General features: G+C 41.4%; 2 protein-coding genes across 2 annotated transcripts; one reads left to right on the forward strand and one right to left on the reverse strand.

Moving 5' to 3' along the window:
• Nucleotides 1-1,723: 1,723 nt before the first annotated feature.
• On the reverse strand, nucleotides 1,724-17,895 carry RNF113A (ring finger protein 113A). Its single transcript, XM_036270836.1, has 3 exons — nucleotides 16,761-17,895; nucleotides 16,571-16,639; nucleotides 1,724-1,998 (listed from the first exon to the last, which is right to left on the reverse strand). Exons 1-2 carry the CDS (start codon nucleotides 17,749-17,751, stop codon nucleotides 16,581-16,583), a joined length of 1,050 nt encoding a protein of 349 aa, XP_036126729.1. The 5' UTR covers nucleotides 17,752-17,895; the 3' UTR covers nucleotides 1,724-1,998; nucleotides 16,571-16,580.
• A 48-nt stretch (nucleotides 17,896-17,943) lies between these two features.
• On the forward strand, nucleotides 17,944-20,969 carry NDUFA1 (NADH:ubiquinone oxidoreductase subunit A1). Its single transcript, XM_036271308.1, has 3 exons — nucleotides 17,944-18,139; nucleotides 19,016-19,105; nucleotides 20,859-20,969. The coding sequence occupies exons 1-3, from the start codon at nucleotides 18,038-18,040 to the stop codon at nucleotides 20,877-20,879; spliced, it is 213 nt and encodes a 70-aa protein (XP_036127201.1). The 5' UTR covers nucleotides 17,944-18,037; the 3' UTR covers nucleotides 20,880-20,969.
• The last annotated feature ends 6,723 nt before the right edge of the window (nucleotides 20,970-27,692 follow it).

Consider the following 27,692-nt stretch of genomic DNA (forward strand, 5'->3'; position numbering starts at 1 on the left):
AACACATCAGGTTGAGAAGTCTTACTGATTTGCTGTCTCAGCTTCTCTCATGGATCTTACAGATGCGAATAAAAGCATTAAGTTAATAAGAGAATGGAAAAAGGCAGAGGAATCAAAAGACTCTTAGAATTTTTTTAAATAAAAGGTTATTAAAAAATAGGGCGAATAATGCAAATATTGATAGGAACAAAAGAAATAGGAAACAGAACCCTGGCCAGTGTTGCTCAGTCGGTTGGAGCATTGTCCTGTGTATCGAAGGGTCATAGGTTCAATTCCCAGTCAGGGCACAAACCCAGGTTTTGCATTCGGTCCCCAGTTGGGGCATGTGCAGGAGGCAACCGATCAATGTTTCTCTGTCTCTCTAAAACCAATTAAAAATAAAACTTAAAAAAAAGAACGAACAGCCCTGGCCGGTGTGGCTCAGCGGTTAGAGCGTCGGCCTGCGGTCCGGAGAGACCTGGGTTCGGTTCCCGCTAAGGGCATGTACCTCGGTTGCAGTTTGTCCCCGGCCTTGGTTGGTCGTGCGGGTGGCAGCCACTCGATGTGTCCCTTTCACATCGATGTTTCTCTCTCTCTCTCTCCCTCCTGCTCTATCTGAACAAAGAATGAAAAAGTGTCCTCGGGTGAGGATAAAAAAAAAAGAACGAACAGTCCTGCTCCATGCCTCAGTGGTTAGAGCGCTGGCCCATACACCAAAGGGTTGAGGGTTTGATTCCTGGTCAAGGGCATGTACCTGGGTTGCAGGTCATTCCCCGGCCCCAGCTGGGGTGCATGCCAACCAATTGATATGTCTCTCACTCCAGTGCTCTCTCCCTTTCTCCTCCACTCTCTGCACAAATTACTGGAAAAAAAATATCCTTGGGTTAGGATTAACAAAAACAAAACAAACAAACAGGAAACAGAAAGGGAAGGTTCACAGGACTTGTCTTAGCAGGGTGGGAATATTTAGGTTAAAAAATGGGATAAGTGTACATTGCTGGGGTTAAAACATAAGGTTAGGCAGGCCAAAGAGACCCTTTTTCAGTCCTTCAACATTAAAGGGCCCAAACAGCCTTGGCTGGTTTGGCTCAGCAGTAGAGCATCGGCCCTTAGACCAATGAGTCATGGGTTCGATTCCGGTCAAGGGCATGTACCTGGGTTTCGATTGGTCCCTGGACCTGGTCAGGGTCATGCAAGAGGCAACCAGTTGATGTGTCCCTCTCACATCAATGTTTTTCTCTCTCTCCCTCCTACTCTATCTGAAGAACAAAAATAAATAAATTAAATAAAGGGCCTAGACATGTCTGATCTATTTACCAGTTTGAAGAAGTTTAAAAAGCCGAAAAGCAAAAACTGCAATGAGAAACCTGACCAGCAATTTCTTGGGGCAGCCATTAGGCCGATTTATAAAGTTAAAGATTGACAAAAGGGCTTGGGTATCAAAACCCATTGGTGAATCCCTGACTCAGACTACAATTAGATTGAAAGAACGTAAAAAACACATGGTTAATAAGATTATGAAAGTTGTATTGTTTAAGCAGGTATTATGTAAAGAAGTTATGTCAACTTTACCTGAATGTTTAAATAGAAATGGCTATTATGTCTGGTTGGGGAACATTTCCCCTACCCAGTATTATAAAACCAAAACTTGTTGATTAAATCTTAATGGAAGCTATAGATAAAAGAGTTCATTCACCCGGCACACAGAAGAGCCAAACACTGAACACTAAGTACTACAGTGGAGGAATTAGGGTAGCTTTATTGGAGGAATTAGGGCACCACACAAAGAGAACTGGAAGCTATCACTTAAAAACCCAGATCACTGATGGCTTACAAATGGGGAGTTTTAAAGGTAAAATATCATGAGTAAGCCTGACTAAGGGGTTCAGGGTCATGGGCTGTGTTGATTGGTCAGTTCTTGTGCAAGCTTCAGCAATTTTCTTAATCTCATTTTAGTTCTTGATGGCATCCTGTCCATGATCTTCCTGACACCAGGTGGTCTTTTCTGCTTACAGATTTCTGAAAGACATGTCGGGTCAGTGAGTCAGTGATTATCTTAAGAGCAGGAGAAATACATCAAATGCTTAACAGGTTACATTCTTCTACTGTCTTAAACAAAGCATACTTTTACATTCTTCCTGAAACTTGCTTTACATGCAGGCCTCCAGGTCCTAGGACATGACTAAATTCCAGTGCAACTAAGACTCTTAAAAGACCTAATAATTTCAACTGAAAGCTAAATTCTATTATGCATATTCTGTTATGATTTGCTATCAGTTTCAACAGTTCACAGTTACTTAGTTTTCATTAGAAATTGAGGATTTTAGGGGTTAAAAAGTCAAAATATATGTAATTGAAACTACTAGGAATAAGGGAATCAATTTAGAATGCAAGGAAGTAGGAAAAGGTATAGAGATACATTTTTTGAGGGAACTTATAAGAAAATAAGTTTGGCCCTGGCCGGTTTGGCTCAGCGGTTGGAGCATCGGCCTGCGGACCAGAGAGTCCTGGGTTCGGTTCCTGCTAGGGACACGTACCAAAAACAAAACAAAACAGAAAAACAGAAAATAAGTTTGCCCTGCCCTAGCCAGTGTGGCTCAGTGGTTAGCGTGTTAGCGTGTGCACCAGAGGGTTGTGGGTTCAATTCCCGATCAAGGTTTGTGGGTTCAATTCCCGATCAAGGTCATGTACCTGGGTTGCAGGTTCAATCCCTGGCCCTGGTTGCAACATGAGCGAGAGACAACCAATCCATGTGTCTCTCTCACATTGATGTTTCTCTCTCCCTCCTCCCACTCCCTTCCACTTGCTCTAAAAATCAATGGAAGCAGTATCCTCTGGTGAGGATTAACAACAATAACAAAAAAAGAAAATAAGTTTGTCCTAAAATAAGTTATTAAGTTATTTCTGAATGGGTAAGAGAATAAGAGACAAATTAGATGGGACAAAAAAATTTGTATAAGGTCTGTGAAAAGGATTCTCAAGAAAGGAAATTTTATGTGTGGTCAAGTAAGATTGGAATGAATTTAAGTAAGTGAATTGAAATATTAAAAGTAAGCTGATGCACCCTGGCTGGTTTGGCTCAGCGGTTGGAGCATTGGCCTGTGGACCAGAGAGTCCCGGGTTCGGTTCCCGCTAGGGGCACGTACCAAAAAAAAAAAAAAAGTGAGCTGATGCAAAATTAGAGTCTGGTGTTCTCTGTTAAAAGGATAAAGTTTTTATGGATTACTGGTCTGCTCTTGCTAAGATGCAGTACTGTGAAAAGTTTTTTGCCAAGAAAACAAATTCTATTTTATATGAACATCATATTCTGTATTTCATGTTGTCTTAATCACATCCTTGATTTCTTAAGAAAACTGAATCATCTCAATAATAACAACAAAGTTTTGCTAACAATTTTGTAACCTTTGGTGTGTTTTTAAAATATTTTATTGTCACTTTGGTTAAATGAAAAAATATTGTTTCGTAATAACCTATTATCCTATTTAGTCAAGTACTTTAGAACTTTTTGATACTTTGACAAACTTTCCCAAATTCAAATATTAAATAGTCTTTTTCTTAACTTGGAAGTAACTTTGAGGTGTTTCAGAGGATCCCTAGAACATCTCAAAATTTTTTTGTTCTCTCTTTATAAAATAGATATTAAACTGATTAGGCTTATGTGGTATGTTAAATTGCATGGAAAGCATTGTGAAATTAGTGATGATAAATTCCTAGGGTATACTGTATGGGTAAAGAATGGCTGTAAATTAAACAAATAGTTGGGGCTACTGGAAACCCAAGACAGCCACTTGGTTCTGCTAGGCTCCCTGGTAAATTCCATTTTTTCTTTGGTTTTTATAGTCCTCATCCATTATAGTACATTGAAGCTGGATTTCATTCAACTGCCACTTATTTTTTTTTTTTTTTTTTTTTTTTAATCCTCATCCGAGGACATTTTTCCATTTTTTGTACAGATAGAGTGGGAGGGAGAGAGAGGAAGAAAGAGAGAGGGAAACATCGATGTGAAAGGAACACATTGAGTGGCTGCCACCCGCACGACCAACCATGGACGGGGACAAACTGCAACCGAGGTACATGCCCTTAGCGGGAACCGAACCCGGGTCTCTCTGGACCGCAGGCGGACGCTCTAACCGCTGAGCCAAACCGGCCAGGGCTCAACTGCCACTTATTAAGGGTTATCAATTTGTTCTTATTGTTGTATGTATATTTTCCAGATGGGTTGAAGCCTTCCTCTGCTGCAAGGCTGATGCCCTTACAGTGGCAAAGAAATTGTTAGAAAGTGTCTTTCACACTTGATGTACACTTTCCACAGTGTCTAGTGATTGAGGCACCCACTTTACTGGGCAAAAATCATATGAGCCTTGACAAAGGTGTTGCAAACTTCTTGGAATTATCACTGTCTCTATTACCTTCAATCATCAGGCAAGCTTGAGAGAACTAATGGAAACACAGATTCAAGCAAAACAAGTTTTAATTACATAGGACTGAATGAACTGATGAGGATGAGAATTGTTTCAAATACTGCTATTTCTTTAATTTTTGTCCCCTGCCCAGATATAAGGAAACCTTTCCTCTTAAGCTAACTATAACTTAAAACAATTTGATCAATTATATGCTTTGTAAGCAGAATTGAAACATTTCTCTTTTCTCCCTACTTGATTCCTTCAGAATTCAGAAACTCTCAGTGAGCATTGTTATTTTCATAGTCATATTGTTTTTTGTATAAGTCCAATAAGAATCTGTTCTCCTTCTATAGGACACAATTGGAAACTGATTATATTACCAAGGCTTTAACTAGAATGTCAAATTAGGGAAACACGCATAGACTCAGATATAACCAGATAGCTTTCAGGAATTAACACTGACTTACAGAAACAAATAAAACCCTTGGAAATATTGGCTTGACACCTTGCTTACAAGGTTCTTAGTGGCCTTACCAGGTGAGTAAGGAAGATCATTTCCTGGCAGGTGCAGAAACTTCAAGATGTTATGATGACCTCAAGAAGAGAGGAACTCACCAAATCTATACGTATTGCAAGCAAAGTCTGATGGCAAGTCCTTGCCTTGGCTTTTCTGGTCTTGAGAGGTATTTTAAAGTTCAATCTGAAGATTCTTTTCCTTTTTTTATCCTCACCCGAGGACATTTTTACATTTTTTATTCAGATAGAGCAGTAGGAAGAGAGAGAGAGAAACATCGACGTGAAAGGGACACATCGAGTGGCTGCCACCCACGCAACCCAGCCAGGGCCGGGGACAAACTGCAGCCGAGGTACATGCCCTTAGCAGGAACCGAACCCGGGTCTCTGTGAACCGCAGGCCAACGTTCCAAACGCTGAGCCAAATTGGCCAGGGCCATCTGAAGATTCTTTATAAAAATTTCCAGTAAAGAAATTTAAAAGAGCTTATATTGCCCTGGTCGGTTTGGCTCAGCGGTTGGAGCATTGGCCTGTGGAGCAGAGAGTCCCAGGTTCAGTTCATGCTAGGGGCACGCACCAAAAAAAAAAGAGCCTATATTGTTAATTGTTATTCTTGCTGCTCCTATGTAAATAACAGGACAAGTTTATTGAATCTAGACTTATTTTGCAAACAAATTAGTCAATATTAGTTTGACAGTCTTTGGTAAAAATGGGGGGTGACTTTTTATTGATTTACTGGGATGACACTGGTTAACAAAATATTACAGGTTTCAGGTGATTTTAGAGAGAAAAAATATGTTTCAGTAGAAACTATAATACATACTTGTGGATATTAGATTCTAGTTAGCCCTGGCCAGTTTGGCTCAGCGGTTAGAGCGTCGGCCTGCGGTCCGGAGAGACCCGGGTTCGGTTCCCGCTAAGGGCATGTACTTCGGTTGCAGTTTGTCCCCGGCCCTGGTTGGTCGTGCGGGTGGCAGCCACTCGATGTGTCCCTTTCACGTCGATGTTTCTTTCTCTCTCTCTCTCCCTCTCTCTCCCTCCCACTCTGTACAAAAATTGGAAAAATGTCCTCGGGTGAGGATAAAAAAAAATATTTAGATTCTAGTTAATTGTCTTTATTTTCTACCTGTAAACTGGACTGGGCCCTGAATTCTTCTAGTTTCTTCAAATATTTGGTGGTAGCTCTCCAAACTCACATTTCCTCTTCTCTCCCACCCTTCTGACTTGGAATCATTGAGAAGTAAAACTGACCTCTTTCCTTAAGCCCTGCAAACTTAAACTACATGACTGGATGTAAACTTCCAAGGGAATCTCCACAATAGCTAATCCATAGACAATCTTTGTGCCTACTGCAGAACAACCACCAGAGACATTTAAACTGAAAACCAGGAAAATTTATCAGATTGTCACTGCCTACCTTCACTCCATCAAAAGATGTTTCAACCCTAATATCTAGAAATCTTCTTGACTGGCTGCACCCTTGGCTCAGAAACTTTTATAATCTGCTGCAATCATTAACCACTGTTTTTCATTTGTTTCCACACACATGCCTCTTATTAATTACCTGGTTGCTTGCCTAACTTTGGGAGCTTACCTGAAAGACAGCCTCCTGAAACGAGACACAACTGTTTAACTGAACTGAACAAGTCTCAAGACTAAGCCTGATTTAATGCAATCTGGAACAATCTATCAACTTAGCTTCTGAAATGTGAAACTTTAAAAAAAAAATGTTTTATTGATTTTTTTTGAGAGAGAGAGGGAGAGACAGATTGAAACATTGATCAGCTGCCACCTGCATGCCCCCAATGGGGATCAAACCTGACACCTGGGCATGTGCCCTGACCAGGAATCGAACCAGTGACCTCTTGGTTCATAAGATGACGCTCAATCCACTAAGCTACACCGGCCAGGCTGAAATGTGAAACTTCTTATTTGAAGTTTCACATGTGGAAGTGTGGGGAGCAGAATTTATCATCCCAAAATATATATTTTTGGCATAAGGATTATTTTAGGTTGGTTCTTGTGGCTAATCTAATAATCAAATTAAAATGAAGCAGATTAGCAGGAGAAAAACAAATTAAAGTTTAATAAAATGTATACCTCCTATATACACGGGAGAGATCCAGGAAAACTGAGTAACTTGCCCAAAAGGTGGAAGCCACCACCTTAAATACTACCTTTAGCCCTGGCCGGTTTGGCTCAGCGGTTAGAGCGTCAGCCTGCAGTCCAGAGAGACCCAGGTTCGGTTCCGCTAAGGAACCTCGGTTGCAGTTTGTCCCCGGCCCTGGTTGGGTCATGCGGGTGGCAACCACTTGATGTGTCCCTTTCACTCGATGTTTCTCTCTCTCTCTCTCCCTCCCACTCTATCTGAACAACAACAACAAAAAAATACTACCTTTAGCTGAAGACAAAGAAATTGGGAGTAGAGAACTACTTATGGGAGGTTACCAGGAAAGGGTAACATTGTTATACAGATTTAAGTCCACACTATTATCTCCATTGGTAAAAGTTTCTAGAGATTTGGATATCCTCTTCCTGTGACAGTGAGGGAAAGACCCTTACATCTGTAAGATTTCCCTTTAAATATAAGTAAGTGTCATTTTACAAAGGGTAACTTCTACCTGGTTTTTAGAGCTTCTCCCATGTCTGCTGTTTTCTTAAAATTAACCAGCCTAAAATAATATCCCCAGAGAGGCATATTTTGATATGCCTTCATAGTTCCCCGTATGCTGCCCCAAAAAAGGAGAACAGGATATTGGTCAGTATTAATAATGTGGTTCAAAAATGATAAGGCCAAAGGAGGGCCTTTTGGTGAGCTAAAAGAATAAATGGGAGGAAGAACTGACTTCCTGTAGTCAGCATGATGTGCTCCAGGAACCCAATCACTTTTCAGTGAAACTATTAAAAAGACAAGATTAGTGAAGATTACTAGTGATGATTATTTAAAAAACAACCATTCACAGTGTCTGAAGAAAATCTAAGAGCATATTCCTGTGGATGAAAATGGGCTGCTGTAATAAATTCCTATCTGGTGGGTAGTAGGGCCCCAGGCCTCTAACCTCTTCAGTAAGAGGTATTTAAGCAAGCCCTGTCCATAGTTCTTGTGCAGTCCCTTCTTTCAACCAGCTCCCCTCTGGTGGGGCAGGGGCTGTACCTTGAGCATGGTGCAGGTGAAAATAATGGGGCCCTGATCACCCTTACTCTGGCTGGTAAGGTGGTTCCATACTGGCAGAGGAAGACCTCCCCTTTCCCCCCTTAATACTCAGCTCCAAACATGGGGATGTCACTCAGAAAGAAGCAAGTCATTCACCCCACCTCCAACTCCCTAGTCTTGGCTTAGAGATTTTTTCCTGGGGGGAGAAACAGTTCACAAAATAGCTCCTAATCTCTTTCAAAGAAACTACATTTGTAACACAGGATGAAATTCAAGTTTAAAGATATTTTCTAGCCTGGCCAATGTGACTCAGTGGTTGAGCATCGACCCATGCACCAAGAGGTCACCAGTTCGATTCCCAGTCAGGGCATATGCCCAGGTTGTGGTCTAAATCTCCAGTGGGGGTCATGTAGGAGGTGGCAAATCAATGTTCTCTCTCATCGATGTTTCTTCCTCTCCCTTCCTCTCTCTCTAAAATCAATCAAGAAAAATAAAATTTCATAAAGATTAACATCTTACTGAATAGGAATTTGAACCAGACTTACTTAAATATGTGTGTATGCTTCTAACTTGTCCTGACACTTGACTTTTTGCATTTTTCCTTTGTTGTACTTCAGTCCCTGTCATAATCTGGAATGCAAAAAGAACTTCCAGGAAGGACATAGTATTACTTTAAAAATGTAAAACTAGAAATAGAGTCATCAGTCAGTGACTAAGGATAGCTGAGTTCATTTGCTGATGTTTAAATAGTCAAATGTCCTGTCCTTCAGTGAGACCAACATTTGGCATTCAATATCTGGGATTGTGGGTGAGGTGAAAGAAAAGGTGAATGCGAGTAATAACTAATCAAGGCAGAAACTGAAGGAGGCTTTGTTTATTTAACTTGGTTTGTAATAAGACCAGTGTTTTCAGTGAATAACCAAGTTGTAACACAAGGAATTGCACACTGCTTATAAAATGCATAATGACATAGGAACTGCCAAAATTCTTTTTATTTATCATGAATTCTAGAAAGAATTTTTGACCAGAATTACCACATTCCATTTTTTCCCCTTAAACACTATTTGTTTTTTAGGAAATATAGCATTTCAACTTCACTCAAAATCTGAAATGGAATCATATTACATGATTGTAATCAGAAAAAAAATAAATGAGTAAATAGCAGCCAAGAGACTCTTAAGGCTGCTTTACCAAGTTTAAATGCAACTTTGTATCTCTGAGCAAATCTGTAACTAACCCTCTTTCTCTGCTCCCCTCCCAAAAGTCATACCTAGTTTGTACTGGAACTTTAATTCAAAATTCATAAACATATAGTCTAATTGGGATAGAAGAATTTTACTAGGCTAACATATAATGGGCCCGGTTTGTGACTTTCTTTTTTATATTAAGCAAAAAAGCAAAATAGGACCAGGGTTTGTTACCTATCTTTTGTTTTGCTCCTTACCTCAAAACTGTTTTGTCTTTTAAAAAATTTATATTTATAGTTGATAATCAATATTATATTAGTTTCAGGTGTACAACATGGTTAGACATTTAACTTATGAAGTGATTCCTTCAATAACTCTAGTATACCCCCGACACCATACATAGTTATTACAATATTATTGACTATATTCATTATGCTGTACTTTACATTTCAGTGACTATTTTGTGACAATTTGTACTTCTTAATCCCTTCACCTTTTTACCCAGCCCCCCAACTCCCCTCCCATTTGTATCTGAGTTCATTTCTGTTTTGACTATTCATTTATTGTTTTTTAGATTCCACATACAATGAAATCATATGGTATTTGTCCTTCTCTGAATTATTTCACTTAGCATACCCTCTAGGTCCATCCATCTTGTTGTAAATTGTAAGATTTCATTCTCTTTTATAGTTGAGTAATATTCCATTGCATATTCAATCATCTATCAATGGATACTTAGGTTGCTTCCATATCTTTGTCTCTTGTTATAGACTTAAAAAATTTTTTTTCCTTACTGATTTTGAGAGAGAGAGGAAGGGAGAGGGAGAGAGAGACAGAAACATCGATGAGAGGGAACATCAGTTGGCCGCTTCCTGCATGCCTCCCACTGGGGATCGGGCCCACTACCTGGGCGTGTGCCCTGATCGGGAATTGAACCAGCGACCTCTTGGTGCACAGGTCGATGCTCAACCACTGAGCCATACTGGCAGGGCTAGACTTTGTTTTAGTCTATTTTGTCTGATATAAGTATTGCTACTGCAACTTTTTTTTCATTTCCATTTGCCTGAAATTTCTTCTATCCCTTTATTTTCAGTCTGTGTGTATCACTTGATCTGAAGTGGTTCTCTTGTAGGCAGCATATGTATGGGTCTTATTTTCTTCTCCATTCAACCACCCTGTCTTTTGATTATAGCGTTTTATCATTTAAACTATTGATAGGTATATAGTTATCAGCATTTTATTATTATCTTTTTTGTTCTTCTTCTTAAAGAAGTCCCTTTAACCTTTCTTGTGATACTGGTTTGGTGGTGATGAACTCCTTCAGATTGTTCTTATCTGGGACAGTTTGTATTTCTTTTTTGTTGTTGCTAATCCTTATCTGAGGATATTTTCCCATTGACTTTCTTTCTTTCTTTTTTTGTTAGATAGAGTGGAAGGGAGGGAGGGAGAAAGAGAGAGAGAAATATCAATGTGAGATGCATCTATTAGTTGCCTCCTGCACAGCCCCAACTGGGCTGGGTACTGAACCTGCAACCTAGGTACATGCCCTTGACCAGGCCAACACTGAGCCAAATCTGCCAAGACAGTTTGTATTTCTTGACTAGGGCGGTGGTTATTGCAGGTGTTTCTATATAATTACTTGTTATACTGCAAAGTTGTGCTTTATGAACTTTTTTGGATGTGTATCTTTCCATCTCAGATCAAAAATCTTGAAGTCACCTTGACTTTTCTCTTTATCTTACACCTCATATCTAACTCACCAAGAATCCCTGTCAGTTTTACCTTCACCCCTTCTCACCACCATCTGGTTTGAGCCACTATTATCTCTCACCTGGACAAAGGCAATAGCCTTCTAACTAATCTGTCCCCTACATCCTTTGACACTTCTGGCTTGGTTTATTTTCTCCCGAGCAACCAGAATTTGTTTTTTCTCCTTTGACTTTAAGGTGTTTCTTAATGGGATATAATCACATATCGTGAAACATAAATTAACGTACATCCTAATGATGTACAAATGTAGACATCTGTGTAACGGATACCCTGATTAAGATATAAAATATTTCCTCTATCCCCCAAAAGTTCCAGAAGGGTCCTTTTTAAGGCAGTATCAGATCATGTCATTCCTCTACTCAAAACCTCCCTGCAGCTTTCATCTCACTGAGAGAATATGGCTATGAACAGTCTGCTCCCTCCCTCCATGACTTCTGTTACCTAATTTTAAGAATTCCTTTCTCTTCCCTGAGTCCACTCCAATTACATTTCTTCCTCATTGTTCCTAGGACATGTCTGGTAATTTCCTGCCTCAGGGCCTTTGCATATGGATATTTTCTCGAATACTCTTCTGCCAGATACCTGCTTTGTTTGTGTCTTTGCTCAATTTTCACTTTGTATAGGGTGGTGAAGAGGCCCTCCCTCACCACCCTATATGAAATAACATTCCCCACATCACTGCACTCTTACCCCCTTACATTGCTTTATTATTCTTCATAGTATTTATCTAAATTTGATATTATGTATCTGTATGTATAAATCTGTTAAATTCTATGAGAGGAGGAACTTGAGTGCTTTTGTTATGACTCTATCTCTGGTGCTTAAATCAATCAATACCTGACCGTATAGTGGATGCTCAAAACTACTTATTAAATGAATTATTAACAGCTTCCAGTCTTGTTTACCAACATGTCACCTGGACTAGTGCACCAGCCTAACTGATTTCCGTCTCATGTCTGGTTCCTTCAATCCATTTCCCACAATGCAGAATTACCTTTATAAAATTCAAATCTGATCATTTTATTTTTTTTCTTAAAACTCTTTGAAGGCATCCTTTTGCCCTTCAGATGAAGTCTACAGTCCTTAACATGATTTTCAAAATGTCTGTTTTTTGGTCCTGACTACCTAGCTACCTTGTCTTTTTCCTCCAGCCATGCTGGACTGCTTTGAGTTCTGGGCTGAAACCAGTCTCTTGACTTTAGGTCCTTGGTATATACTTTACTCTGCCTGGGATATTCTCTTTCACACCAGGGTCATTTCCTAGGGGAGACTCCTCTGACCTCAGACTAGGTTAGCTTCTTCAGAGTCCAGCTACAAGCTCTTCTATGCTGGCATGCTTTTTTCCCCCCCAAATTAATTTTTTTTAAAATTTGTAAGAACAACTTTCATTTCTACCTATGAAGAAGTGGCACCATTTGATTAAAGGTGATAAAAAATGGTTCTGACTTTTTAAAAATTATGTTTTATTGATTTTTTTAAAGAGCGAGGAAGGGAGAGGGAGAGAGAGATAGAAACATCAATTGGCCACCTCCTGCATGCCTTCCACTGGGGATTGAGCCTGCAACTCCAGCATGTGCCCTGACCAGGAATCAAACCTGTGACCTCTTGGTCAATAGGTCGACGCTCAACCATTGAGCCACACCAGCTGGGCGGTTCTTTTAATAAACTTATAAACATGAAATATACCTTGAGTATATGATTGATTTATGCACTTTTGTGGAGTTATGATCCCTTTAAGAATATGCTGAATGTTGTGGATCCTAAGAATCATGCTTATTTGCATATATTTTATACATTCTCTTAAGATTCACAGACAAGTAGTATTAAAAATGTATAGTAGTAGATAAATGTTATTTTTTTCCTCTTCTCTCAGCTCTTTAAAACTAATTTCCTTTGCACTCTTCCTCTGGGGAGCACAGCCGGGTCTTTCCCCGTTAGGCAGTTACCTTTGCCTTTCCCTCTCCTAAGCCCCAAGCACCCCTCTTTTGTTCTTGTAACTTGTTTTCTGGGCTTACACAGCCTAGCTGGCTCACTTTTACTACCTTTTAACTTTCTAAATAAACTTTCTCTTATAATTTGAAAAAAAAGAGACTAACTTCTGGATATATGCTTTTTAATCCCATCGCTTCTCAGTTCCAGCTCCCTTCTAGAACTTAGTCATCAGCAGTACTCTTTCCCTTTCATCTTGTTTTCTCCTGGATCTTTTCTCTCAGCTTATGTAACATATAACAATTCAATGTATATCTTTTTATTTTTCCCCCAGAAATATAACTTTATTATTTAAACATAGTGTAAAAATCAGTCGGACTGGTGTGGCTCAGTGGATTGAGCATCGTCCCATGGATTGAGAGGTCCTGGTTCGATTCCTGGTCGGGCACATGTCTGGGTTGCAGGCTCGATCCCCAGTGAGGGGTGTGTAGGAGGCAGCCGAGTGATGTAGCTCTCTCACATAGATGTTTCTATCTCTCCCTTTCTCTCTCTACAAAAATCAATGAAAAGACTATCAAAAGCAAAAACAAAAAACATAGTCTAAAAATCTAAAAAAAATTCAAGCAAGACAGAAAAATCCAAAGAGAAAAGTAACCAATCTCCTAGACTCACACCATCAAAAATAAGCAATGTTCCCATTTGATGACTATTACTTTAGGTAGTTTTCTATTTGCTGTATATATTTTTCCATAAAGCTTTATTCTACTTTTGAATAACTTTTTAAAATTCTCAGGAATATTTTTTTTGCATTTATCTTCAGACAGAGCGGGAAGGGGGAAGAGAGAGAGAGAAACATCGATGTGAGAGAGACACATCGAGTGGTTGCCACCCATACAACCCCAACCAGGGCCAGGTACAAACTGCAACTGAGGTACGTGCCCTTAGCGGGAACTGAACCCGGGACTCTCTGGCCCATTGGCCGATGCTCCAACTGCTGAGCCAAACTGGCCAAGGTTTTCAGGAATATTTTAAAAAAATGAACCATTTTAATGATTATTTTGCTACTCATTGCCATATTTCTTTCCATGATACTTTTTAAAAAACTTAATTTATTGGGGTGACATTGGTTAATAAAATTATATAGATTTTGGGTATACAATTCTACAATACATCATTTGTATATTGTATTGTGTATTTACTACCCCACATCAAGTCTCCTTCTATCACCATTTATCCCCCCTTTACCTTCTTCTACCTCCCGCATCTCTCCATGATACTTTTTAATACTCTCTTCTTTGCCTTCCATGGCAGTGTATACTCCTTTTTCTACATCTGCCTCTACAATGTTTTTTTTCCTGTGCAGCTCTGACTCTGTCTTATCCTTTAAATGCTGTTTCCTGTGTGATGCTTCTTTAAGCTCTTTCCCCAGTAGACTTCTCAAGTATCTCAGGTATCCCCCTATACTTTACACACTGTGTTATAGAATGTTTTACATTAATACACTGAGTACAGCATCTCTCCTATGGTTTTCCTTCTAAAAATGAATTACCTGAATTTAATCATAAGGAAACATCAGACAAACCAAAATTGGGAGGTAGCTACAAAATAACTGGTCTTCAGATGTTTCAAAGACATGAATGACAAAGAAAAGACTGAGTTCTTCCAAAATAAGAGAGACTAAGGAGATATTACAACTAACTGCAATGTGTGACCCTCGTTGGTATTGTGGCCCAGAAAGAGAACATTAGTAGAATAACTGATGAAATTTGAATAAGGTCTATAAATTACTTAATAGTACTGTACCAATGTTAATATTATGATTTTACTAATAGAATGCAGTAATGTGTGTATAAGAGATCTGTTTACTTCAAATTTATAATTTCAATATAATCCCAATAAAACTTCCAGCATGTGTTTGCAGTAGTTGACCCGAATGAATCTAAAATTTTTATGGGAATGCAAAAAATAAGAATAAAGAAAAAAATAGTTTTACATTTTGAGTTAATGATTCTGAACTCTCCACAGCTGGGATTGGGTTTATCCTGAGAGATCAACCCAGTGCATTTTTTTTTTTTAAATAATTCTCACCAGAGGATTTTTTTTTCTATTTATCTTCAGATAGAGTAGGAGGGAGAAAGAAAGAAACATCAATGTGAGAGAGACAAATTGACTGGTTGCCTCCCGCACAACCCTGACCAGGGCCGGACCAACAGCAACTGAGGTACATGCCCTTGACCGGAATCAAACCCGCAACTCTTTGGACCCTGGGCCGAGTCCAGTGCACTTTTCTATCTTGTACTGATCACACCTGTCGCTATTTGATGTCTAGCTCCATGAGTACAGGGGCTGTGTCCACTGTTTGCTAATATCCCTTATGCCAAGCACAGTTCCTGACACAGAACAGCTGCTCAAAGAGTATCTTTAAATAGATTCATTATGTGAACTAAAAAATCCTAACCCACAATTTATTCTTGCATTTCTTTCCTGGATCAGTCCAAATTCTAGCCAGATCAATAAAATTTACTAATAATTTGGTCTAACTGGCTTCCCTACCTCTTGTCATCCATCTTCCTGCAATCTATCTGATAGCCTACAACCACAAAATCTACAAAGGAAAGTCTGATTGTGTTCCCTTCCCCAAAACTCTGCTATCTCTCCATTACCTACAGAATATAGTTAAGCTTCTCCATGTGGATTTAAGAATTTGGCCCCAATCTCCCTTTTGAAACCTCTCTGGGTTTATTTATTAAGGGGTAATTATATGCCGAACACTGGGCTAGTTACAGGAGTTCACAAATTAGTTGGGAAGACAGGTACCTAGATCGACTTAAAAAAATTTTTTTCCCTTTATTGATTTGAGAGAGGGAGAGATAGAAACATTGGAGAGAGAGAACACTGATTAGATGCTTCCTGCATGCCCCCCACTGGGAATTGGGCCCACAAACTGGGCATGTGTCCTGACCAGGAATTGAACCAGAGACCTCGTGGTGCATGGGTCGATGCTCAACCACTGAGCCACACTGGCCGGACTAGATTAACTTTAATAGGGGATGACCATATTACAGGGTCTGTAAGGATACAGTTTCAGACAATGCATTATAAAATATTAGGTTTTTGCCCTCTGCAGGTTCACAAATTCAGTCTAGGACTGCAATATCCAATATAGTGGCTACCAGCCACATTTCAAGTACTCAACCACCACATGAAGCTATCATATTGGGCAGTATGGCATAGATCGATCATTTCAGTCATCCATGGAAGGGGGGTTACCGTAGCTACTCCAAAGAGAGCAACGACCATTCCCATACATGCATTCTGTGGTGCTAACTACTAGTCCCCCAACCCAATTCTCCCGCTAACCTGCCACCCCAACACACCCTTTGGCTGGTGTGTATTATCAAGTAGCACAGGCGACCAACAAAGATAATGCATGAAAATACTTTTGTAAATCATTAAGTGATCCAGAAATGTGATGTATTAGGTTCAGTTTTTCTTTTCATCACAGCTTTGGTTATTTCAAGCAAATTCTAGCTTTCTTCTCAAACATCTCCCATCCTTGTAATTTATGCCAAAGAGTTCTGAAAAGTTACACACAGGCAGCATTTATACCAAGTAAAAATACAGATTGTACCTACCTTGTTGCTTTCACAAGCCATCTATCCAGGAACCTACTTCATCATCTGCCTTTTCCTTTGTCACTTTCCCTAGAAAGGAAGGACACAAATTAAGATCTCTAAAATATTTATTTTGAAATTGATGAATAATGGAAAAACTAAGTAATGGGAATTGGACCCTCGTCGGGGTCTTCTGGAAAATCATAAGTACCATCCTCTTCTGCAGCCTGATGCTTATTCAGTTTAGCAATCAATTCTTTTGCTGGATTGAACACACCGTTGGTCTGCTGGTCACAGACATAGCAGCGCGGGGTGGTGCGGAAATGCTGCAGTGCACAACTCTCGCAGAAATAATGCCTGCACTTGGTGACAACTGGGTTTTGGAAGGTCTGACGACAGATGAAACACTTGAATGGCATTTCCTCACTATCGCTTCCCACTTCATAGTTTTCGTCCTCATAGACACCATAGCGACCCTCATCAAGCTCACGTTCGATCTGCCACCCATGCTTGTAATCTGATCGGTCATGGAGGAATTTGCAGCTGTCTCCGAAGCCACAAAAGCCAGTCTCTTTGTAGTCCTTACAAATGTCGGGCTGGTAATCCCAGCGCACGGTGGCACGTAAGTGCTCGGGAGCTCGGATGGGGCCCTTCCGCACCATTCCGGAGGAAGCATTGCCCATAGACGTATCCTTAGGCTTCATGTATTTCTGATAGTTATTGATCCCCCGATAGATCTTGTCATCTTCCTTGCCTCTCAGCTCCTCCTGAATCTTCTGGCTGCGCTCAAAGATGGCTTGTGCGTCACGCTCCTTTTCTGTGTCTAGCTCGTAGACAGCAGTCGCCCCCATATCCTCTGGACCCACGGGTTTCGCCGAGCGGGTGGACTTGTAGACCACACGGAGCGTCTCAGGTTCGTTCCCGTTCCCCTCTTCCTCATCCTCGCTACTCAAGTCACAGTAAACCACCTTCTGTTTACCACTGCCGCGAGTCTTCTGTATCATCGGATTGTGGGTCGCCCGCTTCTTTTGGCGGCGAACCACAGTGCTGCCTTCGTCACTGCTGCTGCTGCTGCTGTCTTCGGGCTCTTGCTCGCAAACCGGGCGCTTCCTGCGGCCTACGGCCCCTTTGCGCCCAGGCTTTTTGAACAGGAAGGTGCACACCTGGTCTGTAGCCTTTCCTGGAGAAAGTTGCTCTGCCATTTCCAGTCCCGAGCTCCGAAATGGCTTCAGCGTTCTGGGGCGCGCGGGGGCTGCTTCACGCTACCGCACGCCGCCCGCTTCAGCGAGAACCGCGGCCAAAACGCGATGCGGAAGCTGGGGCACTAGGTTGCGAGAGTGCGCCACTCTGGAGCCCTGCCGGCCACCGTCGTTTCCTCCGAAGGTGCACGTGACCCCGCCCAGCCGCGGGGCTTAGTGGGAAGGGGTCGAAGCCAGTCGCTCTTAAGGACCTGGAAGGTATTTTTCGGGCCCTGCTAACCTTGCCGCGATGTGGTTCGAGATTCTCCCCGGGCTCGCCGTCATGGGCGTGTGCTTACTCATCCCCGGGATTGCCACCGCGCACCTCCACAGGTTCAGTAACGGGGGCAAGGTAAGGCGGCCTCGGCCCGGGGCGACGTTACGTAATGGGCGGTAGCTTAGGGAAGCCATCAGCATCCGGACCCACAGTGCGAGGTGGGGAATACCAGGGTCGCCCCCCACTTCGTATTACCTAAAAGCGGAGGTTTGCGGAATTAAGCCCGACGGGGATGGCTTTCTACTCTAGCAAAACCCGTCTAGTTGCCGGGTGGAGAAGGGTGGGCCGGAGGGCCCAGTAGAGACTCGGGGCCTGGGAAAGTAAGAGTGGTAGAGGTTAGGTCCAACTCCCTCGGCAGAGGAGGGAGGCGTCAGTTAGGCTTGCTCCCACTCCTTCCGACTTCTAATCTTTCACGCTCGGTTTTTATTTTAACCCTCATTTTGGTAGCTTCTGATTCTTCTTCCTCAACCTTAAGTTTTTACCTGGACATTTTTTTATCCCCCATTTTCTCTTGTAAGCCTTTAGAAATGTACTGCAAGATCCTGTTTTTCAGTATTATAATTTCCCCCTCTTTCTTGTCCTTTACATCATCTCTAGAGTACAGAGTATAAATGTATTTGCTTTTTGGTTTTGTGATTGTACTTCACAAAACCGCTGTTTTCTTTCCATTAGATCCCCAAACAAATAAGTAGTCATGTCTTTAAAAGGGCATGAGGGCTGCGAGAAAGGAGAAAAAAAAGAAAAGTGGTGCAGGTTAAACTAGAAAGTATAAATTGCCATCTTAATTTTAAAGTTTGGAGGTCCGATTTTATTTAGGATCCTGGTCTTATATTGTAATTTGATTTTTATTTCAGTGATGATTCCATTATTCTAGAATGTTACTAAAGTACTAATATTCCTCTATTGGGTCACTCATCTTAAAACTGCAATAATGATTTATTTTAATTGTAGGAAAAAAGGGTTGCATATTATTCTTATCAGTGGACTTTGATGGAAAGAGATAAACGTGTCTCTGGAGTTAATCGTTACTATATGTCAAAGGTAAGATGGCTCTGATGCTCCTAGGCATCTGTCGGTGCAGGTGAGTTCTGGTAATATTTTGCTAAAGGTCTTACAGTGCGAACTGAGTTTGCATTTGCTTGTTTACCAGTAAGGTTGAGCAGCCTTTCACACATTTAATGATTGTTTGTATTTCTTATTTTGTTGATTGTTTATTCTGTTCTCTTTCTTTTCCTTTGTTTATAGGGCTTTTTATATATTATGGATATTAATCTTGGTCTCTTTTATATGTACAAATATTTTCCCCAGACTCCTACTTGTCTTTATTACCTTATGATAGCCGTTTTTAACTTTGATGTTCAGTTTGTATTTTATCATTCTGGATGTTGGGTTTTGTATCTTGCTTACAAATGAGCTTCCTATTCAAGATTATAAAAATATATTCTTACAGTTTCTCCAAATACTGTTACAGTTTATTTTTTCTTCTCTCTCTCTCTCTCTCTCTCTCTCTCTCTCTTTCTCTCTTTTCTTCTTCTTCACATTTAGTGCCTTGACCCATCTACAGGTCATTTTTAGGTATAATGCGAAACCAGGGCTTAACTCTCCTTTTTTTCCCCAAAAGATAAGCAATTGTCACAATTATCCATTTATAGAACAGTACATTTTTTATTTGAAATACCACTCTAGTAAACTAAATTTCTGTATACACATGGGCCTGTTTCACAACTGTGCTCTTCTATACTGCATTGGTTTGCCAATTCTTGCACCAATATCATACATATGTAAAGAAGCACTATAATTTTTGTATGGTTTTATTGATTTTTGTTTTTAGAGAGAGAGAAACATTGATGTGAGAGACAAACATTGATGGGCTGCCTCCTACTCCTGCACACCCCCTAGTGGGGAATCAAGCCTACAACACAGGCATGTGCCCTGACCGGGATCCAACTGGGACCTCTCAGTCCATGGGATGTTTAATCCACTGAGCCATACCAGCTGGGCGAGAATCACTATACTTTTTAAAAATTGATTTTTGAGACAGGGAGAGAGAGAGAGAGAAACATTAATTGGTTGCCTCCCACTCGACCCCGACCATGGCTGGGGATCAAACCTGCAAGGCAAGTACATGCCCTTGACTGGGAATTGAACTCAAGACACTTCGGTTCGAGGGCTGATGTTCCAACTGCTGAGCCAAACCGGTGAGGGCTTGGCTGTTATTTTATAAAAATGTTTTACCGCCCTGGCTGGTTTGGCTCAGCGGTTAGAGCATCGGCCTGCAGTCCCGAGAGACCCGGGTTGGGTTCCCGCTAAGGGCATGTACCTCGGTTGCAGTTTGTCCCCGGCCCTGGTTGGGTTGTGTGGGTGGCAACCACTCGATGTGTCCCTTTCACGTCAATGTTTCTCTCTCTCTCTCTCCCTCCCACTCTATCTGAACAAAATATCAAAAAATGTCCTCAGGTGAGGATAAAAATAAATAAAAAAAAATGTTTTACCTTACTGTTTTCTGACTCTCTGAGGGTGCTTTATAGAAGGATCAGATGGTAAATAGTTATTTGACTTTAGTTCTGATTGAGGGGGTGGTCTTTTCATATAAAGTGTTATGTTTGCTGCTGTCAGAAAAGGAATACTAGAAGTCATTCTTTCTTACTTTAGTGATTATAAAATTCAGTCCAATTTATTGTTGTGGGATGTGAAAGTACTTGACTAACAGAATGACATTTGACACTAAATAAGTACATGTACATCTCTGACAGGAGCAGAGTTCTTACATTTTCCTTTTTAAATTGTTTTTCAGGGTTTGGAGAACATTGATTAAGGAAGCATTTTCCTGATTGATGAAAAATGACTTAGTCATGTTCATCTACCCCTGCTAGAAGGTTATGCAGTGTATTATGTAATGTGTAATAAAAATTAAAAAATAAAATCAAAAGTCTTCTTTATTTTTTAAATCACAACTACACAAGATCAAGCAATCTACCCAAGGTAGCTTTATTATTTAAAAAAAAAAAGGAGCCCTGGCCGGTTTGGCTCAGCTGTTAGAGCGTTGGCCTGCGGTCCGGAGAGGCCCGGGTTCGGTTCCCGCTAAGGGCATGTACCTCGGTTGCAGTTTGTCCCCGGCCCTGGTTGGTCGTGCGGGTGGCAGCCACTCGATGTGTCCCTTTCACATCGATGTTTCCCTCTCTCTCTCTTCCTCTCTCTCCCTCCCACTCTGTCTGTACAAAAAATGGAAAAATGTCCTCGGATGAGGATTTAAAAAAAAAAGGAAGGTAACTGAGCCTTATAAAATTATAGACATAATGTATACCAAACGCTTATCACTGTGCCCAGTGCCTAATATGTCAGAAATGGTAGTTGCTGCTATTATAATAGATATTTAAAAGCATTGTGTGGGACTTCGGTCAAGATGGCAGTGTAGGTAAATGTGGTATCGCGTCCTCCCACAACCACATCAAAGTTACAACTAAACTACAGAACAACCATCATTCAAAACCACCTGAAATCAAGCTGAATGGAAGTCCTACAACTACGAAATTAAAGCAACAGCATATCGAGACTGGTAGGAGGGGCGGAGTCTCGAGGATCAGTGGCTAGATGGGCTGGTCCCACACCCACGTGTGGCGAATAAAAATAAGGAGGATGCCTCAGCTGGGAAGGTCCTTCCTGAGGACTGAGGGGTCTCCGTCCCACACCAGGTGCCCTGCTCAGGGTTCCAGTGCCAGGAAGAGAAGTCCCCATAACTTTTGGCTGGAAAAACCAGCAGGAACTGAGGCTCAGGGAGGCTGACATGGCTGGAGCCCCAGGCAGCTCCTTAAAGGGCCCACGCACGAACTTATCGAACTTATTGGACTCTCTCCCTCTAAGCCTGGAGGGGAGGCAGCTCAAGGGTCACCAGAGACATACAGGGAAGAACTGAGCTGTTTGGCACTGGAGTGAGGGCTGGAGAGGGGGCTTTCTCCTGGACAAACGTGCTGTCAGAGGCCCTTGTTCCTTTGGTGAGCCCTTCCCTGGGGCGGCAGACAGCCACCATATCTGGTACTCCAGCAACCTGGCTCACACTGGAAGCCCCGCCCTGGTGACTCCCTGAGGCCCCGCCCCACCCAACTTTCAGGCCCACCCAAGCTGTTGCCACTTGCTTAACTATAGGATTGGCCTGTCTTGGATCCTGCTTCAGGTTTTTCCTAAATTCTTTCAAACAAGCAGCATCTGGTCTCAGCTAGCCCCATACTGCTTGTTAAGTAATACACAGAAACAAACACAGGGAGGCAGCCAAAATGAGGAGACAAAGAAACAGGTCCCAAATGAAAGAACAGAACAAAACCCCAAGAAAAGAACTAAGGGAAATGGAGATAAGCAACCTAACAGATGCTGAGTTTAAAATACTGATTATAAGGATACTCAATGAACTCAGTGAGAACCTCAGTGAACTTAGGGAGGGCCTCAAGAGCATAAAAAAGGACCAGTCAGAAATGATGGATGCACAGTCAGAAATGAAGGAGGCATTAACTGAAATAAAGAATAATTTACACAGCTTCAATAGTAGAGTATGTAAATCTAAGAAGCAAACCATCGATTTGGAATACACGGAAGCAAAAAACACCCAATCAGAACAGCAAAAAGAAAAAAGAATCCAAAAAAATGAGGAGAGTGTAAGGAGCCTCTGGGACAACTTCAAGCGTGCCAACATTCGCATCTTGGGGGTGCCAGAAGGAGAAGAGTGAGAACAAGAAATCGAAAACCTGTTTGAAACAATAATGGCAGAAAACTTTCCTAACTTGGTGAAGGAAACAGACATACAAGTCCAGGAAGCACAGAGAGTCCCAAACAAGATGAACCCCAAGAGGCCCACGCCAAGACACATCATCATCAAAATGCAAAAGGTTCAAGACAAAGAGAGAATCTTAAAAGCAGCAAGAGAGAGGCAGCTAGTTACCTAAAGGGAGTTCCCATAAGGCTGTCAGCTGATTTCTCAAAAGAAACTTTGCAGGCCAGAAGGGAGTGGCAAGAAATATTCAGAGTGATGAAAAGCAAGAACCTACAACCAAGATTACGCTTTCCTGCAAAGCTGTCATTTAGAATCGATGGCCATATAAAGAGTTTCCCAGACAAGAAAAAGTTAAAGGAGTTCATCACCACCAAACCGTTATATGAAATGATGAAGGGTCTTTTTGAAAAAAAAAAGATAAAATATATGAACAAACAAAATGGCAATGAATACATATCTGTCAACAATGGAATCTACAAACAAAATGAACAGGTAGAACAGAAACATTCTCATAGATGCAGAGAACATTTTGTTGGTTGCCAGATGGGAGGGGGGTTGGGGGAATGGGTGAAAAAGGTGACGGGATTAAGAAGTACAAATTCATTGTTAGACTGACAAACCTCAAAGGGAAAGGGGTTGGGGGGTGGGAAGAAATAAACCAAAGAACTTATATGCATAACCAATGGACACAGACAATTGTGTGGGAAAAGGTGGGAGGGGGGCGGGAGTGGTGAAGAGGGGGTCAATGGGGGAAAAATGTGGAATATTTGTGATACATTCTACATTCAACAATAAAGATTAAAAAAATAGATAAAAGCATTGTGTGTAGGTTCTTTTTTCTTAGTTCCTTTTCTGGATGAATCAAATTGTGTTTAAAATTCCAGTTAGGATGCTTTTCTTTTTATTTTTTAAAAATATTTTTTATTGATTTTTAGAGAGAAAGGAAGGGGAGAGAAAGAGAGAAACATCAATACAAGAGTGAAATATGGATTGGCTGTATTCACTATCTTTAATTGTAAATAGACACCATATTCACATAATTTTAAAAATCTAACAATATAAGGTATTCAATGACAAGGCTTGTTCTAATCCCCTGCCCAGCACCTGCCCAATTGTCACACCACCTGGAAAGATGTCTTTATGCATGTGTAAATACACACATTCTTTAGTTTTCCATAATGAAGAATGTTCCTGTTTGAAATTGCATGTAACAGGCTGCTATAATTATTTCTAGGGTCAAATGAAATAGTCAATAGGAAAAGACTTTGAAAAAGGTTAGAGGAAGCTAGCTATACATACACATTCAGAAGGGGGGAGGAAGAAGATGGACCTGCCCTTTGGGAAACATTTTTTTTTTTTTTATCCTCACCCGAGGATATTTTTCCATTTTTTGTACAGATAGAGTGGGACGGAAAGAGAGGAAGGGAGAGAGAGACAGAAACATCGACGTGAAAGGAACACATCGAGTGGCTGCCACCCGCACGACCAACCAGGGCCGGGGACAAACTGCAACCAAAGTACATGCCCTTAGCGGGAACCGAACCCGGGTCTCTCCGGACCACAGGCCGACGCTCTAACCGCTGAGCCAAACCGGCCATGGCGGGAAACATTTTTAAGTGAAACATTTATGAAAAACAATGGGAACATTTTACTATCATTAATGCTAACTTATAAAGATCCTTAGACATTTAGTCCAAATTCTGATGCCTCAGGTGAGGAAACAGAAGTTCAAGGATGGGAAGTGATCACTTCACAGAACTGAGACTAGAATCCTGGTGTTTTGTCACAACCTAGTGTGCTTTCAAATGTTCTTTGTAGTTTACTTTAACAAACACATGCCAGGTACAGTGCCTGAGATTTGAATATGACACAGCCTTGCCCTTCAGGAGCTCACAGAGTGAAAGACAACTACAGGATGGGGTGATGGGTGCTATGACAGGTTTGCAGAAGGTGCTGCGGGAGTACAGAGCTGGAGCTTGACTCAGTATTCCTGCTGGGGAGGGAAAGGGGTTAGGATAAGTTTCCATGTGATGCCCACACCAAGCCAAATCTTGAAGGTAGGATTTATGAGGTAACTGACAGGAGGACACCACGTAGAGAAAACAGCATGAGTGTGGGGACACAAACTAGCATGACTGTGGGAACGATCTGCAGAAGGCTGTGCAGAGCTAGAGCAAAGATTGCGAAGGACAAGGTAGAGGGAAAAGGGACTAGAGAGATTGGTGGCCCCAGCAGGGCAGGAAGCAGGAGAGTGAGATGGTGGTGACTTCCATACATCTGCCTGTCTGCTCTGAAGAGGGTGGATTGAAGCAGTAGTTTTCAGCTAGGATGGTTTGCCCCCTAAGACACATTTGAAAAGGTCGGAGAGCTTTTTTTCATTGTCACAACATGGGGACTTGAATGAGGTGTTATTACTGACATCTAGTGGTTAGAGACCAGCAATGCTAAACGTCGTACAATGCAGAGGATAGCCCCTCCCCAGGACAGTTTTAGGCAGCCCAGTGTCAACAGTGCTGAGAAACTCTGAAAACAGTAGCAGGGCCTCCATCAAGGAAGTTTCCAGGAAGTGTTTTAAAAAAACAAAACACAAAAACCAAAAAACCAACTACTTATTCAGGAGTATATGAGAGCAATCCCCTTTCTTCCTCCCACTCCTAGTTCTTTTTTCATTAAAGTTCAGATCCCAGGTTATCTCTTGGCTCCTCTGTAAACCTGAACTTCATCTCTTCCCTGGAGGCATTTTTTTCCCCAGGGATGTATCCAACTCACTGCAGTGATGTGCCTCAGGCTGAGAAAGCAAAGAATAAACCCTTTCCTTTCTGAGGAGTCAGTGTGCAAGTTGGGAGGATTGGGAGGGCCGTTACTTCACAAGGCTCCACTACCTGTCAGCTGTGTGACCTTAGGCAAGTCAGCTCACTGCTCTGAGCCTCAGGTCTCCCATCTCTCAAGTGAAGATAGTATGTCCTTTACATACATCCCTGGGTATCTGAGACTGTCACGAAGTCATGTATATGAAATAGTTTGTAACTGTACAGTCCTGTGCATGTGGAAGGGATCATTACTGGTGGTGTAAGTCCACCCCTAGATCCCCCAAAGACACTTACCCAAATGTAATGTCAGGAGGACCCTTGGGCCCAGTGCAGTGTAGGTTGTGGCAGTGGTCACAACTAAAGTACTGTATTCCCAGAGCATTGTAAACAAACACAACAGACAACACTAACCTCAATTGCTCTGAAGGTATTTTCTGAAAACAGGAAAACCCAGCTTAATGCCACTGTGAGAACTAAGAGCCTGGTTACCCCTCTCAGCAGTTGCCACTTGTTTTAAAGGAAGGTGGTGAATAGATGGGATTGAAGCCTGCCACCGTACTCAACATGAAGCTTCTGATTAGGGGTGGGGTGAGAGTTAAACATCACTTGGATTTTAACATTTCATATCACCCTGATACTTCTGTGACCTGAGAATTCAAATTATCCTACTATACCCTTGTGAGAGACAAGACACATGGAAAAATTGGACGTTTTCTTTTGCAAGTATGTCGATGCAGATTTTAGACAACTAGAGACTGGCACTCAGCTTCTTGGTTTGGGTCTGTGTGCTTGTATGATGCTCCACTCCTCCCCCCACCTCATCCACACCCTCTAACCAAATATTTCACCTCTGAGGTGTTTATACTCTGGAATATCCTTTTGGGATGTGCACTTCCTTGTTTTCCAGACAAAGCTGGAGTAGATCCTACAGCACACTGATCTAGGGCTGAGAATATTCTTATAAACTTCACATTTTGGTGCATTGTTGATAAAGACGAGACGGAAATGTCTATAAAGAATAAATCCAGAGCTATGTTTGCATAATCTCTAATTGTCAAGGGTTTCTTTGGCATATCTGTGTATGCTGCGTCTGATGCTGTTGGTTGTAATATACCTTCCTAACCTACCAAAGACTCTTTTGCAATGAAAAGCCAAATCACTGCTTTTGGGATTTACACAAAATTTGATTCAGGGTTAGAGACCTAATTGTTCTTTTCAAGGCATCACTGAGAGAATAGCCTAGCAGATCTTACTTGAATAAACCCATATAACAGCTGTTTTATTATATTTGAACATATTTTTTAATTAGTTGTTTTGTTTTTCTTGGCAAGTATCTTCCTCAGTTCCAGAAAACATGAAGGAAACAATTATTATATATGGGCTACAGAGTGGTCAGGTAATAAAATGTACAAACAAGTATGCAGAAAAAATTGGGCACATTCAGGGTGATATGCCATAGACAACAAACAAGTATGCAATTTCAATTATGACCCCAAAGAACTATAATTCCAAAAGCAATAGAAGAAAGGTAGGGAAGACAGTGGAAACACTGAGCATTACTTTCCCAACAAGACAAAAATCTTTCCCATGTGTTTAAGATTTTCTTTGCTGTACCTCACATGTCCCCCTGTGTGCCATCTACCACACAGCTGGTGAGTGTCATTTTCATTCAGCAGTTAGAGTTTTCCTTTTATGCCTAATACCCTTTGTTTCTACAGGCCAGAAAACAGTGTAGCACCCAGCAGCACCCAGAAGAACCTAGTCTTTGGGGTGGAGTAGGTTAGGTCTCTAGGGAAACCCTGGAGTTTTCATCCAGTGCCCGTCAGAGCAGCCCAGTGTAGTTATGACTGTGGATTAGAACAGTAAGGCATCACAATCAAAAGTCCAGGCATTCAGGAACAGCTGTGCCATAGTACTTGTATTCTAAGCAAGGCACTGTTCAATGATGCACTCACCCTGTGGCAGCTCTGCTCAAGGATGGCTGGATTGTTCTGACAGGTCTTTGTGACATCATGACTCTCAGGGGTCTGCCCCTCTGGGACTGACCAGTACTGTA

This window comes from Molossus molossus, unplaced genomic scaffold (assembly GCF_014108415.1).
Source record: "Molossus molossus isolate mMolMol1 unplaced genomic scaffold, mMolMol1.p scaffold_m16_p_2, whole genome shotgun sequence".
NCBI lineage: Eukaryota > Metazoa > Chordata > Mammalia > Chiroptera > Molossidae > Molossus > Molossus molossus.

What these genes read in the sequence shown, in the direction of transcription:
- RNF113A (XM_036270836.1), bottom strand. Translation starts at nt 17,751, where the DNA reads ATGGCAGAGCAACTTTCTCCAGGAAAGGCTACAGACCAGGTGTGCACC. An exon ending in TCAGGCTGCAGAAGAGGATG is followed by an intron (nt 16,640 to 16,760) that starts GTACTTATGATT and finishes CTTCCTTTCTAG; the next exon opens with GGAAAGTGACAAAGGAAAAG.
- NDUFA1 (XM_036271308.1), top strand. Translation starts at nt 18,038, where the DNA reads ATGTGGTTCGAGATTCTCCCCGGGCTCGCCGTCATGGGCGTGTGCTTA. An exon ending in GGTTCAGTAACGGGGGCAAG is followed by an intron (nt 18,140 to 19,015) that starts GTAAGGCGGCCT and finishes TTTTAATTGTAG; the next exon opens with GAAAAAAGGGTTGCATATTA. An exon ending in ATCGTTACTATATGTCAAAG is followed by an intron (nt 19,106 to 20,858) that starts GTAAGATGGCTC and finishes ATTGTTTTTCAG; the next exon opens with GGTTTGGAGAACATTGATTA.